The following is an 18,103-nucleotide window of genomic DNA, read 5'->3' on the forward strand; positions in this document are numbered from 1 at the left end:
TGACAAGCATACCCAATCACCATTGGCCTCATGGTGAAATCCCTGAGTGGTTTCCTTCCTCTCCGGCAACTGAGTTAGGAAGGATGCCTGTATCTTTGTAGTGACAGGGTGTACTGATACACCATCCAAAGTGTAATTAATAACTGCACCATGCTCAAAAGGATATTCAATGTCTGTTTTTTTAAGCATCTACAAATAGTGCCCTTCTTTGAAAACCTCACTGGTCTTTGTGGTGGAATCTGTGCTTGAAATTCATTGCTCGACTGAGGGACCTTACAGATAATTGTATGTGTGGGCTACAGAGATGGGGAAGTCATTTTAAAATCATGTTAAACACTATTAGTGCACACAGAGTGAGTCCATACAACCTATTATGTGACTTGTTAAGCACGTTTTTACTCCTGAACTTATTTAGACTTGCCATAACAAAAGGGTAGAATACTTATTCTATTAAGTAGAATACTTATTCAGCTTTTAATTTTTAATGAATTTGTAAACACTTCTAAAAACATAATTCCACTTTGACATTATGCGGTATTGTGTGTAGATCAGTGACACAAAATCTAAATTTAATACATTTTAAATTCACTACAAAATGTGGAAAAAGTTAAGGGGTGTTAATACTTTCTGATGACACTATAAATAGGCCTATATTATTTAGAATGCATCAGGCGATTAATATTTTTGCAACATGAAATATGCAGCTTACTACATGGCATGGTTTTGCCAGAGGGTGTTGGACATGTGGCACAGACTCCTGCTGCTGCTCTTACTATTTATGTGCTCTCAGAAATTACTCAACTTGAACTGATATGCTCATTATTCCGCTCTGTAATACATCAAATACTTAAGGGTCAGATTCCATCAAGTAGCCATGAGAGATTTTCTACACTGTCACTTAAATTATATGGACATACTCACAGACACAACATATTAGTCGCAAAGTCATCACTTTGTAATTCATGTTTTGAAGATGTGAGAAATCAAATACTTTATGTATTGCATCTGCCTTTTAGGCCAAAGCATTTTGTTACTGTTTATGTACACACCATTAAATATTGAACTTTTTTAACTCTGTTAGGACAGTTGAAAGCTATGCTAAAAATCTCACATGTTTTTCTACAATATGTAAGCAGTGTTTGGAATATCAGCATATCCATGGAGGAGAGGGAAGAAAGACAAGAGCCTGCAACAGGTTCGCACTTTGTGGGCAAGAAGGAGGACCTGATAAAAGCCAAGTGGTCGTTCAGGACCGTGGAGGGCCGGGACATACTTGTGCTCTATCACCAGGAGATATTCTACGCTCTGGACTTCCACTGCTACCGTGAGTAGAAGAACTGCTCCTTCATGTGCCTGAGTACCAGATCTGTTTGTGTCGTCTTGCCATTACCATCTCCTTTGTCATTAACCTCCTATACATGGGCTAACATACATCCTTTGTCCTCATCTTGTCCCCATTATGATTTTGCCTATATTTTTAGACAAGTGTAGACGATTAAAAGACGCATAATGATCTAATTGTGATCAGATCTTCCAGTCTACCTCTGGAGGTAGTCAGGGACTCATTGTATCTGGATATTTGACAAGTGTAAACATATATAGATGGTCAAATCATTTAAATCATCATTATACCGCCATGGAAAATCATTAACAGGTGTCACCGTTGACTTAAGGCATCAATCATTGTTTTAAAATAAAGACATTCATATTATTATGAGAGAATATCTGTCAAATAGTTTGCATACAGAGATGGACTAGGAAATCTGGACACAGTGGATGGATAAGAGACTAATTTTAATACCATGTGTAGACCCAACAAACCTTGATTGGATTATCTTCTTTTTTACATTTTTATTATTTCTTATTGAATGTTTAAAACATACAATATACTTGCAGTGAAGCAGCTCAACAACTACATCACATTAGTCATCTAACAGACTCCCATCCAGAGCGACACACAGAAGCAACCAGGGTCAAAGACCTGCTCAAGGGCACGTCGACAGATCTCCCACAAGGTAAAAAAACGGGGACCTGAACCAGCGATCCATCAGCCAAGCTCCCAACCGCCAGCCCTCCAAGATCCCCCACAACCATCCGAGACCCCCCCAAAAAGAAAAAAAATATATATATTTTAAACAATTATTCCATTCCCCACCCCCAAGTTCCCCCCTCCCCCCAAATGCACCAACAACCAACAAAATAAACAAGAGGAAAAAAAGAGAAAGACAAAGGAAAACAAAAAACAATGCAAAAAAAAAAAAAAAAGACATCAAGGACAACATAAATCATAACAGCAAGGCCAACTGAATATGTTTGAGTGCATGTATGTCACTATTTACCTGTGTGTGTCGGTATATGTGCACGTTTGCATTTGAATGAGAGTGTGCGTATATGCATGTGTACAAACACATAAGCCTCAGGCAAACCAGCATTAGCTGTAAAAACACTGCCCCTCAGTGTCATTCAAACTTACTTTTTGTTATGTTTTATTTTGACTTAATTTTTAAAATACTTTTATCTTGGACCGTCATTCTATCCCCCGCCCAGCAACTCTACTTCAACTTGTCTCCAATTCCACATCCTGATCATCTTGATCAGATCACATACTGTGCAAGGTGTTAACAGAGCTTTTGTTTAGTGTGACAATGACATCGGAGTTGGGCAAGACCGCAAACAGATCTGTGACTCGAGCTAGCTTTGAAGATGCATTCTGCATAATCTTCAGTGGCTGTTATATATGTCAAAAGTGGTATCTATCAGGGCCTCCGGGAGACCCATGAGGCGGCGCACAATTGGCCCAGCGTTGTCCGGGTTAGGGGAGGGTTTGGCCAGCCGGGATTTCCTTGTCCCATCGTGCTCTAGCGACTCCTTGTGGCGGGCCGGGCGCATGCAAGCTGAGTGCAGTCGTCAGGTGTTTCTTCTGAGACATTGGTGCGGCTGGCTTCCAAGGTTAAGCAAGAAATGTGTTAAGAAGCAGTGCGGCTTGACAGGGTCGTGTTTCGGAGGACGCATGGCTCTCGACTTTCGCCTCACCCGAGTCTGTACGGGAGTTGCAGCAATGAGATAAGACACTAACTACCAATTGGATATCACGAAATTGGGGAGAAAAAGGGGTTAAAAATAAATAAATAATAAAGTGCTATCAATCTACTGTAATTAAATAAATGCTCTTGGGAAGCATCTCTCGACCACTGTGGTAAATTTACGTCACTATCTATGGGACATTTTCCCACATAACATCGGTATGGTTACAGTGCCATAAACTGTTTGCTTATTCTGCATACTCTGATCTTCTCCTCTTTGGACAGATGCTGGAGGACCATTGCAAAATTGAGACATAGAGGTAAATTACCTAGTATTGTAATCTATTTCATCTTTGTTGTAATCAATATTTCAGGTGCCACCTACAGTCGTGGTGCCCTTGAGCAAGGCACACAAACCCCAAACTGCTCCAGGGTTGCTGTGTGTGTCTGTGTGTGTCTGTGTGTGCCTGTGTCGGTGTCGGTGTTTGTGACGTGTGCCGTGTTTTTAACAGTGTCATCAAATAAATAATTGGTTTCTATCGTAAATAAATATAACATTGATGCATATCTTTCACATTTTCGGTTTGCTCCTTTATTCATGCACCTTGGTTGGAAACAAGGTACTAGTGACCAGAGGAGGCTGGTGGGAGGAGCTATAGGAAGACTGTCTCATTATAATGGCTGGAATCGAATGAATGGAAAGGAGTCAAACATATGGTTTCAATATGTTTGATACTGTTCTATTAATTCCATTCCAGACATTACAATGAGCCCATACTCCTATAGCTCCTCCCATCAGCCTCCTCTGCTAGCGACATATATTTTCATCTGTACATATACGCTCAATCTAAATCTAAATTGATCAAGACCTTATCGTCTTAATTTGGTTCTTCTTGCAGGAATTTGACGGCAAACTGTGCATTGTGTGTCCAAAGCGCAAGTTCAAGATCTCTCTCGCCGAGGGGGAGAGCATCTATAGGGCCACCAACCCCTATGACCCTGTGCCGACACCAAGGTGGTACTCCAAGGGCATCAAGCAAAGAATCCACATGGTGACCGATACCGATGGGGGTGTCTATGTCACACTGTCCCACGTGTCCCGTTTTATCGAGTCTGCCCTTCTCTCCCTGGAAGTAATCAAAGTAGAGAGAGAGAGAATGGAGGCCGAAGATGCCGCTAAGAAATCTAAGGCCACAACCTCCTGATGGACTGATTGGCTGCAAGTCAATAGTCTCAAGTTTCCTCCTCTCCTCGCTTTTTCATCTGCACTGATCTGAAGGGAAGGGGAAGGAGGCAAGGAGAGGATGCCACGTCAAACTATTACAGTTTTTCTCAGTCGCTTTGGTGCATTTTCCACATCATCCCTAACATGTGCAAAATAATAAGTGCATTTCTCAGAACAATTTGTACAAACTGCAATATACAATAGATATGTTTCTTAAGCTAGTCAGTCACTAAAAATCCTTAGTACATCTCTCAAAAGTAAATATTCATGCCAATGATCATGTCAGTGTCATCAGAATGATAAGTCATTGAGTCATTGTTCACGAACAAGGTCGTCAAAATGTTTAGGCATGTTGTCAATGTAACTGTGTACTTTGACAGTATTACCTGATGTAAACTTAGGCTACAGTTTGGATGACAGTTACTGTATTGAAAATGCACAAGGCTGCACTTCTATGGCATATATCAATTTCAACAGTACTATTTACATATTACTGTATGTGGGTTATTGATTGAAAGAGACTGGACAACCCAAGGGGCACAAAGGAAAAAAAACTAAATTAGAAAGAAACACAGGAAACCACCCCTAAGGCACAACTTTTCCCACAGCACTGTCTCTACACATCCAGACGTTCCTGTCTGTCGGCCCACATATTCTCATCCACATCACACCGGATATTTTCCCTTCCAATGCAACGTGGAAATAATCTTTTGGAATGCCTTATCCATCCTCTGCAGGCGTCTACTGTGATGTCCTCACATGCTGCATCCATTGCAGCCAGCAGGGTCATCTGTGTGTGTGGCTGACGATCGTACACCTTCCACCTCCATGCTGAAAATAACTCCTCAATTGGGTTAAGGAATGGTGAATAAGGTGGGAGGAATTCTATGAGCATCCTCGGGTGGGTCACAAACCATTGCCTTATGATGTTTGATCGATGGAAACTCACATTATCACAAATGACCACATACTTTGGGAAATCCTCTCTAAACAGACCCCTCATCATCAGGGATGAGAGCCCTGTAGAGAGTCTCTAAAAAGTTGAGTAGATGCTGGGTGTTGTATGGCCCTATAAGGGGGATATGGGTTAGGACACCATGCTCCGAAATAGCAGCACACATGCTGATATTTCCTCCCCGTTGGCCTGGCAAATCCACAGTAGCTCTGTGACCGATGATATTCCGACCCCGCCTTCTGCATTTGGTCAGGTTGAAGCCAGCCTCATCCACGTATACAAAGTTGTGAGAGGGTTCACTTGATTCCAACTCCATTATACACTATATCCCAGAACACACAGTTGAATTTGTTTTGGTAAGGAAGAGTGACATAAAATGTACATATATTGCATGTTCCTTCCATAGCAATGGAAATGTGTGCAGTTTATGCTTACTGTACTATGTATCACTATAAAATGTTGCTGTAAAGTAGTTACATAGATATATGTTTTACCTGTACATACTGGTACCGTAGCTCCTTAACTCTGTCCTCATTCCTTTGGAATGGTACACGGTACAGCTGTTTCATACTCATCTGGTTTCTATGCAGCACCCTGTCGATGGTTGAGATGCTAACCGTATGGATGTTTTCAAAGACATCGTTGTCTTCTATAATGGTCCTTTGTATTTCCCTGAGTCTCATGGCATTGTTTGCTCGGACCATGGTGCAAATAGCCTCCTCCTGTTGAGGTGTGAAAAGGCGTCCTCTGCCACCGGTTTGAGGTAATCTTGCAGTCCTATGTGGGGAAAAATGCAGTGATGCATCGCACACTTTCACATAGACAAAAACTATGCAAACACACATTTTACTGTAAAACATACAGGTGGGTGCATGTAAGGTGCAGTATGTATCTGTATAGAGTATATTTCTGTATGCTGTGAAATACAAGTGGACTACTGTAATATGAAGCATTGTAGGAAGTATACAGTATACTGCTTATATACAGTAACAGTGCACTGTACATTGGTGGACATACCTGTTCTCTCTTCGAAACGTTTGAACTATTGAGGACACGGTTGATCTCCCAATATTCGGCTGCACCCTTCGACCCACCTCAGCCATTGTAAGGCCATGATTGACAACATGGTCTACAATAGTGGCCCTTATGTCATCAGATATGCGCCTATGTCCTCTTCTGCCTCTTCCTCTGTTTTGCCTTCCACCACGCATCCTTGCTCCTCTTCTTCCTCCTCTTGGCTGTTGACCCTGTTCGTTTCCTGGTCCATCCATTATTGGAAAATTGCAACTCTGTGTTGTGGTCTGTCTATATATGCTTGCCAATTGATTCTTCATGAGATGCACCTTTGAGCAATTTAGACAACTGGTTGATTGTTGGTTGAACTAACACTTTACATTCCTTCATGAGTGAGGGTCAATTTCACCTGCACGATTCATCAATTCACGTTTTTGTACAAAAGGTCTAATAGAAATGTGTAAAACTATGCTTGACAGTTTATGAAAAATAGTTCAACAATTTTGCATGTAATGGCTTATGCAAGGAACTAATGCCTAGATGTTTTGAGGGGTAAGACTATTCAACAGAGAACCATCTACTATATTTTGATCAACATGACATGAGCAATTGATAATGTGGAAAAAAGCTGACACTTGTACATTATCAATTGCAACTTGTTCAAAGGAATAAGAAATTGCTTTAATGATGTGCACAAGCGACTAGATGATTTGGAATTTGTACAAGTAGTATCAAGAATTGCACTTTTGATCTAAGAAATGCACCAAAGCGACTGAGAAAAACTGTAATATACAGTTGGGGGTTTTCCTGAAGTTTACTTGTATTCAAATGGGGATGAAGTATTTATGGCACCCTCGACCTTTGACATTTGATTCATGTCCAGATGCGTAAGTGGCAAATCAGATCACTGACATAAAAATGCTGAAGGCAGGATTTGACTGAACTAAAAACGACTAACTACATGTCTCTGTCCTTAATGTGTGGGGTAGGGGTTTATGTTTTTTGTTGTTGAACATTTGACTTGTAGCTCCTTCTCAAGTTGGATGAGTTAAGTCTACCTGGAAACACAGGAGGTTGGTGGCACCTTAATTGGGGAGGGCAGGCTCGTAATAATGGCTGGAGCGGTTTCCATGTGTTTGATGCCATTCCATTTGCTCCGTTCCAGCCATTATCATGAGCCTGCCTCCCCCAATTAAGGTGCCACCAACTTCCTGTGTTTCCAGGTAGACTTAACTCATCCAACTTGAGAAGGAGCTACAAGTCAAATGTGAATTATTTTTTGTATTTCATAATCAAATGTCCATTATTATTTATATTTATTAAGGATCCCCATTAGTTCCTGCCAAGGCAGCACTACTCTTCCTGGGGTCCAGCAAAATTAAGGCAGTTATACAATTTAAAAAACAACACACTGTGTGCCCTCAGGCCCCTACTCTACCACTACCACATATCTACAATACAAAATCCATGTGTACGTGTGTGTATAGTGCATATGTTACCGTGTGTGTGTGCGTGTGCGAGTACGTGTGCATGTGCCTATGTTATGAGCCGTCCTCCCCTCAGCGGCTTCCACTGCCTTAAAAGCACAAGACTCCTGTGGTTCAGATAATAAAATGAGTGCTGATGGCTTGTTTTCCTCTGGTTTAGATGTGTACAGATGTAGAATCTTAATTTAAGCAGTTACTCACAGCAGGAAAATAATCCCTCAGCAACAGGAAATGTGAATTAGTGTGTGGATTATAATGAAACCTTTTGCATGGATTGATACATTTTTAGGTTGGTCAAATCAAGTTTGACATTTTAAAGTGGAAATTACAACTTTTATAAGCTTTTTTAAAACCTTGAAGTCACTACAAGTTTGTACTGTTTCTGTTATCAATTTTATGAATAATGACTAATTGATGTATACATTTAAGTAGAACTATAACTAACAGAATTCTACCCTGTTATTGTATGATTGCATGACATTTATTAGAATCATAAATCTATAAATCTGATGTGTGTAGTTTTAGTCAGAATTAGAACAAGGACTTTTTGTTCCTTTTTAGTATGTAAGCAGGGTGCAAGTGTGAAACAAATGATAAGAGGAGCTATCGACAGACAAGCTATACTACTGTGTTCCTTACAGGACATTCTGTCCCCACCCAGGGAGGGGAGAGACCTTGGGCTTGTAGTAGATTGTATAACAGGTGACAGACAATGTATGAGTAGGAGAAGACTTGTGAACTATATTGTCATTGTCTCGGAGAGGAGGGACATTTATGACGAAATGTGAGGTATATAGACCAATGTACAGGAAATGATAAGCAGAGCTCTCGTAAATAAACATTCTGACTATTGTAGACTGGCCTCTGTTTGTTTTCATTTCTATCAGTATCCTACAAATCCTGATATAGCAGACTGAGTAGTTTAATTGAATTGGTTAATGAACATGAGAACAAAATTCTCTTAACAGTTTCCTGCAACAACAGGGCGATACAATTAAGATCCTACATCTGTAGCAGCCTATAATCTAATGGCCTTATATTCCAATAAGGATGAGCATGAGTAAGTAAGTAGGCCCACATAAAATGTGTATTCAGTGCTTTAAGGCAGCATTGAAATCCCCTCTCTCTCGTTCTTAGGAATAGGTACATATTGATATTGTTACCATTAAACTGAATGTGTGGAAAGGAAAACTAGGCCAGTGATTCAAACTACCTACAAAAATCTATGATTCTACACTTGAAGTGGTTCTCTAAGCTAATATAAGCTATTGACAAAAAAATAAAAAATAACACACGTCTTGGGATTTAATTGTTTTTCATGTCGATGTTATGATTGGACTGCATGAGGCGGTCACGGGATGATGTTTCTCTCCACAGGCTGGGGTAGCGCACAGTTAACTCATCAGTCCTTGGTCGACATGGGAGATTGAGACCGGTCCCATGCTCTCCCTCGCCAAGGCATCCCTCACGGCAGCGCTGGGGTTAGCTGAGATGCTTGGTGCATCCCCGCACTTCCAGCCGCTGGAAAAGCCCACATGGTCCCCGGCTCGCTCCTGCGCCCGAAGTTGGCCGTGCACGACCTTTGGGAAAGCTCATTTTGCTGTGAGGGGGTTAACAACTGAAGTTCAGTCCTTGTGTGTCACCAAAATACGTGAAGTGTTTTATCCCATTTACTCAGGTTAGCCTATTTTTGGTAGGTGAAGCACCCTTGTTTCTAGAGTAGGCTAAAGGTTTCTGTACGGTTGAAATAGACAGGCCTATTGAGAAGAACTCGTGTAACATTGTATAGGCCCTACCTAGTCAAAGTTAATTTGACCGCTTGGCTGTTGAGATGTTTATGTCATCGCTATAATTTCAGAAATATGGGTAGGCCTCGGCTATATTCACCTGGGAGTGGTTGGATGTGTTGTCTCCGGTCAGTTTGGACCATTCCTCTTTGACCTCGTCAAACACATTGATGACGATCCGCTGCAACACCTGGGCTATAATAAGGCAAGTGTATTATTGCAATATAGGTTAATATGGTACATTTGGGTCTAGAAAGGATAGCCAATAGACCTGTGTCGGTTACCTCTCTCTGAGAACGCTTTCAGCAGGTTGCCGCAAAACCAACCCAGCTGCTGCATTGATGACCTGCAATAATAACAAAATATTTATCTATATAGACCTATACTGCAATTTTAACTTTTAACTGCGAATGTGTTGCCTACAAGATTAAATGAACTATTATTATAGCCTAAGCAGCAAATTAACATTATCCCCAGGTTATTTATTTAAGAAAAATATATAAATTACAAGAAAAACGTTCTAATGAGATGAAATGTGAACCAAAAACATGGGGGAAAGAATTGTGACATGGACATAACCATATGATATTTATATGAAACATCCTACATGTTCTAACCTTGCATGTGTCCCGGGTGTTCAACACCAGAAGAAGAAAAACAGCGAAATAGAATAACAACGCACATAACATAAAGAGATGACGTCCATCTAGATGTCATAGTGGACAGTAAGCTTAGTGGACCTACGCAATGTGTAGGTCTACTCATGTTTAGTAGTGGGATGAGTCTACCAAAAAGAGTCCAATAGCAGTATTGCAATAGATTTTTAGCCTATTTATTTCACAATTTAAATTGTCAGGGGAATGGGAACAATAGCAAAACCATGGCAGAGTCTGTCAGCAGGCCAAGCTTCCTACAGCCCTAGCCCCACCCATTGTTGCATGGTCATGGTGATGTTATTTTAGTTTGCACTGATCAAGGCACTGTCCATGGTAGGCTACTGAATGTTTGTGCCTGGGGCTAGTAAACTGCTGTTGCAGCCCTCCTGGCAGCTACATGCTTAAATAAATTATGTTCTTTGGCAATCTATAGTGAACAAAAATATAAACGCAACCATTTCAAAGATTTTACTGAATTACAGTTCATAGAGGGAAATCAGTCAATTGAAATAAATTCCTTAGGCCCTAATCTATGGATTTCACATGACTGGGCAGGGGCGCAGCCGTGGGTGGGCCTGGGAGGGCATAGGCTCCCACTGGGGAGCCAGGCTTAATCCCTGCGGAGTCAGGCCCAGCCAATCAGAATGAGATTTTTCACCACAAAAGGGCTTTATTACAGACAGAAATACTCCTCAACCCCCCCCCCCCCCCCCCCCCCCCCCGCCCCGGTTGGACGTACTGCCAAATCCTCTAAAACAACGTTGGAGGCAGCTTATGGTAGAGAAACAAACATTCAATTATCTGGCAACAGCTCTGTTGGACATTCCTGCAACTGAGCAAGAGGACAAGTACATTAGAGTGTCTGGTTTGAGAAACAGACACCTCACAAGTCCTCAACTGGCAGCTTCATTAAATAGTACCCGCAAAACACCAGTCTCAACGTCAACAGTGAAGAGGCGACTCCGGGATGCTGGCCTTCTAGGCAGAGTTGCAAAGAAAAAGCCAAATCTCAGACTGGCCAATAAAAAGAAAAGATTAAGATGGGCAAAAGAACACAGAGTTCCTCTGCCCAGTGTCTGTGTTCTTTTGCCCATCTTAATCTATTCTTAATGTGCATTTCTTTCAATAAAAAATAACATTTCTAAGTGACCCCAAACTTTTGAACGGTAGTGTACATATGAGATGAGTAATGCAAGATATGTAAACATTATTAAAGTGACTAGTGATCCATTAAATAAAGTGGCCAATGATTTCAAGTCTGTATGTAGGCAGCAGCCTCTCTGTGTTAGTGATGGCTGTTTAACAGTCTGATGGCCTTGAGATAGAAGCTGTTTTTCAGTCTCTCGGTCCAAGCTTTGATGCACCTGTACTGACCTTGATTTCTGGATAATAGCGGGGTGAACAGGCAGTGGCTTGGGTGGTTCTTGTCCTTGATTATCTTTTTGGCCTTGATTACCGTGGGTGATGGAGCCGCTTGCGCTGCCTTACGGAAGACATCCTCCTTCTCCTGAAGATAGTGGCATTTAACTACTATGGGTCTGGACAGCTCCCCGTTCTTCAGTGCGGACTGTATGCTTCTGTCCGCATGGTCAAGGGTGGGGGTGTAATCGAGGCCTAGACTTTCCTGTAAAAGTTTAGCTATGGACAGGCTAGGCCGCATTCCGCCTACGGTCTCGAGTCCCTCTCTCATGCCGAAAATGTGACCGTTCCCCCGGCGCTGTCTGTTCTCGAGGTCCTCAACCTTGGAAGTGAGTTTGACGACATCTGATGATAGCCGGGTGACTTGCTATTCCAGTGTCACCACTTTGTCGGAGTAAATATTTGCGCCATCTTCCAGGCTATTCAGACGGATGTCATGTCTCGCTTCCTTAACAGAGTTGATCTTTATGTTGACCTCGGTGGCGAGAATAGCTATTTGTGTGGATAGGTCAGTGAATAGTGACTCCACCTTAGCCAGCAGTCTGTTCAGATTGAATGATAGGCGCCATTACCATGGCTTGGTCAGGGGGATCAGAGTCCATGTCAGGTGAGCTGAGCTGTAGTCAATGAACAGCATTCTTACATAGGTATTCCTCTTGTCCAGATGGGATAGGGCAGTGTGCAGTGTGATGGCGATTGCATCGTCTGTGGACCTATTGGGGCGGTAAGCAAATTGAAGTGGGTCTAGGGTGAAAGGTAAGGTGGAGGTGATATGATCCTTGACTAGCCTCTCAAAGCACTTCATGATGACAGAAGTGAGTACTACGGGGCGATAGTAATTTAGTTCAGCTACCTTTGCCTTCTTGGGTACAGGAACAATGGTGGCCATCTTGAAACGTGGGGAAGGCGGAGGGAATAACTACACTGTTTGTATTCGGCCATATTCCCAGTCACCTTTCCATGGTTAAATGTGGTGGTTCACGCTTTCAGTTTTGCGCGAATGCTGCCATGTGGAGATCATCTGTTCACCTACTCTGCGTCTCACAAAGACACGACAGTTGGAACAAAACAATCTCAAATTTGGACTCATCAGACCAAAGGACAGATCTCCACTGGTCTGATGTCCATTGCTCGTGTTTCTTGGCCCAAGCAAGTCTCTTCTTCTTATTGTTGTCCTTTAGTAGTGGTTTCTTTGCAGCAATTCAACCATGAAGGCCTGATTCATGCAGTCTCCTCTGAACTGTTGATGTTGAGATGTGTCTGTTACTTGAATTCTGTGATGCATTTATTTGGGCTGCAATCTGAGGTGCAGTTAACTCTAATGAACCTATCCTCCGCTGCAGAGGTAACTCTGGTGCTTCCTTAGCTGTGGCAGTCCTCATGAGAGCCAGTTTCATCATAGCGCTTGATGGTTTTTGCGACTGTACTTGAAGAAACTTTCAGTTCTTTAAATTTTCCAGATTGATTGACCTTCATGTCTTAAAGTAATGATGGACTGTTGTTACTCTTTGCTTATTTGAGCTGTTCTTGCCATAATATGGACTTTGTCTTTTACCAAATAGGGCTATCTTCTGTACACCACCCCTACCATGTCAAAACATAACTGTTTGGCTGAAACACATTAAGAAGGAAAGAAATTCCACACATTAACTTTTAACAAGGCACACCTGGTAATTGAAATGCATTCCAGACTACCTTATGAAGCTGGTTGAGAGAATGCTGTCATCAAGGTAAAGGGTGGCTACTTTGAAGAATATATTTTGATTTGTTTAACGCTTTTTTGGTTAGTACATGATTCCATATGTGTTATTTCATAGTTTTGATGTCTTCACTATTATTCTACAATGTAGAAAATAGTAAAAATAAAGAAAAACCCTTGAATGAGTATGTGTGTCCAAACTTTTGACTGGTACTGTATATTTTAGTTCAGTGTAGTTTCAAGCCCAAATAAATGGCCCTATGATGTGATTAAGACACCAGGCTTCCATTTCCCTGCCAGGCTATAGCCTATAGAATAGTGCAATGCCAGGCTATAGTCTATAGAATAATGCAATGCGATTTCAAATTCAAACTAAAGAGGTGACAGTACACACAGAAATCTTGGTTTCTTTGGGAAGGGTGATGGTTCAATGTGGAACCATAATGCCTCAAATAACCCTTTGAGCTCTTCAATGGTGCTTAGCAGTCCACCAAAGGGTTTTTAAACTTTTTGTGATAATTAAAATGTAGGGTAGGCGGCTCATTAGAATATTTTGGAGCGTGGTTTACTCATAGCTCATTCCGGTTGATCTAATCTGTTGTGTTATGCCATGACATATTATATATGACTATGACCAGTGAATGGAATTGTGTCAATTGTGAACGGTTGACTAAATCAGTCAGTGGTTCTCAATGACCTCCTCAGGGACCCCCAGCTGTTCCAGAGGTAGCTCACTTGATTCACCTTAACACAATAATACCACCTATGGAATTTTAACAATATAATATGGCTGTCCAGAATAAAAAACCCTGTATGGTTCTTCAAAAGGATCTACAAAGAACCTTTGAGATTGAGAAAGGTTATTTATAGAACCCTTCTCCATAAAGGTTATATAAAGTACCATAAGAAAGGGTTCTGTATATCCCCAAAATGTTTGTAACCATAGTGAAAGCCTGTTTTGGTGCTATATAGAACCTTTTTTAATGTTTCTTTCTAGAACCTTATGAACGGGTTATTTATAGCACCATACAGTTTCCATTTAGAACCTTATGAGCATGGTTCTTTATTGAACCTTAAAAAAAGGGTTCTATATACTGTAGCACCAAAAAGAGTTCCGCTATGGTTACAAGACAAAGAACCCCCATCTGGTACTATTTAGAAGAAAATTTAATTGTTCCTTTGAAAATCGAATCCACATATTACCAGCCAATTTCTCACCACAAAGGAGCATTATTATGCTTCGAGTTGAGAGTGATCGACATAGTTGTACTCTATCGCCCTTTGAATAGCAGAAGTCAGTGGTCCGGGAATTTGTGTGGGGGGCATATTAATATGCTCTCGTGCGTGAATGATCCTGTTTTCTTCTGCTGACCTGCAGTAACCTCCGATGCACGCGAATAGAGCCACAAGCCCTTATGTGACGCATTGCATTTCATCAAGACATGACAAATGCCCAAGGTAACATAAAGCTGAGCACAATAATAACTAAGAAATTAAATATTATAATATGGTAATGCAATTCACAAACGTAGGCATGCACAATCAAACAATGTTGAGTTATAGATGTTATTTTTAGGAGAGTCATGTCATGGAAAGGTAGGTTAATAGGCTCTTAGGATTTATTTGGTTCCAGACAAGGGCACATTTGGTAAGCATTCCAGTGCAAAGTATACGACTGTTTCTTTTGAAGGCATGAATATAAAATAGAAAACATTATTCGCTATGTCAGTCATAGTGCAGGTCTGAGTTCACCAACTCTGTCTGAACCCTGTTCTTCTATGCAGAAGACTGTGTTAGCCCACTAAGCTAAAGGCTACTTATCGCGCAAGCTGAAACACCTGCATTACACTTCACCCCCCGCTTTGACCTCTTGTTCCTCGCAGAGATCCATCCAAGTCAGAACACCAACGTGACCCTGGGCTCGAACAGTGTTAGCCCGCTGAGCTAAGGTGCAAAGGCATTTGCTCTGGGAGTCAATGCAAATCTTCAGGTCTCACTTAGGCAAGATGCTCTTCACATGAGCGTGGTTCACCGAACAACCCCTGTTACATATAGGCCTAATGGCTACCCCCAAGCCATTAGACTGCTGAGCAATTAATCAAATGGCCACCCGGACTATTTACATTACACTGCTGCTACTTGCTGTTTATTATCTATGCATAGTCACTTTACCCCCATCTACATGTACAAATTACCTCGACTAACCTGTACCCCCGCACAATGACTCAGTACCAGTACCCCTGAATATAGCCTCGTTACTGTTATTTTATTGTGTTACTTTTTATAATATTTTTTACTTTAGTTTATTTAGTAAATGTTTTCTTTACTCTATTTCTTGAACTGCATTGTTGGTTAAGGGCTTGTAAGCATTTCACGGTAAGGTCTACACCTGTTGTATTTGGCGGATGTGACAAATCAAATTTGATTTGATTTGTCTTCATGTCTGTCCCCCTGAGGGAACAACCCCATTAAGATCCTGGGGTTTGTCCAAAGGGGACGCTACCTACTGCACATAACTCATTAAAAGTGAGAGGTATTGACATGTTAAGTGCACCGAGCTGTCTGTTTGAACTACTGGCACACAGCTCGTACTCTCATGCATACCCTACAAGACATGCCACAAGAGGTCTCTTCACAGTCCCCAAGTCCAGAACAGACTATGGGATGGGCACAGTACTACATAGAGCCATGAGTACATGGAACTCTATTCCACATCAAGTAACTGATGCAAGCAGAAAATTTTGATTAAAAAAACGGATAAAAATACACCTTATGGAACAGTGGGGACGGTGGAGCTACACAAACATAGGCACAGCCACATGCATACACACACACTTTAACACACACACTATACACAGGTACACATGGATTTTGTATTGTAGATATGTGTTAGTGGTGGAGTAGGGGCCCGAGGGCACACATTGTGTTGTGAAACCTGTGAATGTATTGTAATGTTTTAAAAATTGTATAAATTGCCTTCATTTTGCTGGACCCCAGGAAGAGTAGCTGCTGCCAATGGGGATCTGTAATAAATACAAATACTACAGTATCACACTGCATCAATCAATTAACACCAATTGTTCCATCGACTCAAGCTTAATTAGCATATATGCCAGCTTCAACACTGCTTCATTATCATGACATTATCACACCGTTATCATTCAATTACCATACCATGATCATGTCATTATCATTGCATAATGCAGTGTCTTGGTGTATAGACCCTATTGGCGATCATGTCACGACTTCAAGAATTGCAAGTCAATTCCATACATTGATTGGGAGAGTAAATTAGCCTCATTCATTATACATGATCATAGATTGCTGAGAGGCGCAATGTTGGAATAGACAATTATCTTGCAATCACTATATTATTATTGTGAGAATAGAGCGGTCCAGTGTTTGTCACTTTGTCGAAGTGACATGTTTTAACGATAATCCCTCCTAATTTAGCTTCTGTTGGATTTATTTGTGTTCACAGACACTGAATAATGCAAATCAAAGACCATGTTGTCAAACCCAATCACTTGCATTCATTATTATCAGCTGGAATAATAAGAATAAATAAGATTAGGTCAACGAACGGGCGAGTTTTTTTTATACAGACTATGGAGGAAACAGTGGGTGTGTTGAGAGGGCCGCGTAGAGTGTGAACATAACAATGCAATTTGGGCTGCGCGTCATTTGTGGACGTGTGGTGTTGTTGGCGTGTGTGTGTGTATGCACTGTAAGTGTGTGTCTAGTCTTTGTTGCTGAGTCAGGCGAGTCCACTCTCCAGGTCTGTTGCTCTTTTCCATTCTTTCCCCCTTCTCCCTCCCCCTCTCTCGCTCTCGGTCTCTCTCTGTACATTATCTCCCCACTTTTCTTCCTCTGCCCAGGGGACTTTGTTTTATAAGGTGACGTCAATTTTCATTGGATCGAGCCGTGGCACGAGCCTCATGTTCTGCTTTCTCCGCCTAGTTTTTTATTTTCATTTTTTTTAACCAATTTACAACTTGTTTATTTTTTTAGCGCATTGGTAGTCCATGTCGCCGGCTAGATCCAAGCGGTGTTTACATTCTTGCATGCCTGGACACAGCGTCTCTATGCGGACAGGACATTACCGTAAACTGTAGGAGGTTGTGCTTTATGAATGAACAACGAGAAGGAAATACAACAATCCAAACGTGATCGCGGTGAGCGAGCCACCGATATGAGGGATTAGCGTCCCTGTACCAGAGACTCATTGCGGAAAAGCCTTTCACTGCGGACTCATGTGAAAACGCATCGGGGGAGAACGTGTTTAAGAGGCATTGACCAGCGGAAAACCGTGGTGACCATGTAAGTTGCTCTCTCTACCTCCCCTTGCATGTATGTGCGTGCACCACACGTTTTGCCAAAAATAGGTTATAGGATTAGGCAATAGCCTAATGATAATAATAATAATATTTATAGTAATAATAATAATAATAATGCAATTCTCCAATTATTTTCTAATCTAAAAAATTCAGACGGAGCATCGCCTGTCAAGTGTCATTCGCTCAATGACACAACGTGATGCATTGTCTCCGTGATAGACATGTATAATAAGGGAAAAATGCACTTCTTAATTTCCTCCTTGCTGCATCCCTCACAGGTACAGCATTAGAGACATGTTCACCACACTTTCCCCCTAAATTACATTCCCTCCTTTGCTGCATTCAACAATGCATTTGAGAGACACATGACATTCACCCCCATGGTGTACCAGGTTCCGACTTTCACTGTGTCCCCCGCTGGTGTGCTTTGCTTACAGGTCCATTCATATTGTTGCGCTGGGCAGCGAGTGCCCTGGGGGAGTGAGGCCCGGGGAAGAGGCC

The 18,103-nt window shown here is 41.6% G+C and overlaps 1 protein-coding gene across 1 annotated transcript; it reads left to right on the top strand.

Annotated features, from left to right (window-relative positions):
- The first annotated feature begins 1,158 nt into the window (after positions 1-1,158).
- rfesd (Rieske (Fe-S) domain containing) lies at positions 1,159-4,228 on the top strand. The gene is given in 3 exon segments (XM_039015429.1): positions 1,159-1,324; positions 3,309-3,343; positions 3,923-4,228. Coding segments are annotated over 3 exon segments (507 nt in total).
- The last annotated feature ends 13,875 nt before the right edge of the window (positions 4,229-18,103 follow it).

Source organism: Salvelinus namaycush, chromosome 20 (genome assembly GCF_016432855.1).
Source record: "Salvelinus namaycush isolate Seneca chromosome 20, SaNama_1.0, whole genome shotgun sequence".
Lineage (NCBI taxonomy): Eukaryota > Metazoa > Chordata > Actinopteri > Salmoniformes > Salmonidae > Salvelinus > Salvelinus namaycush.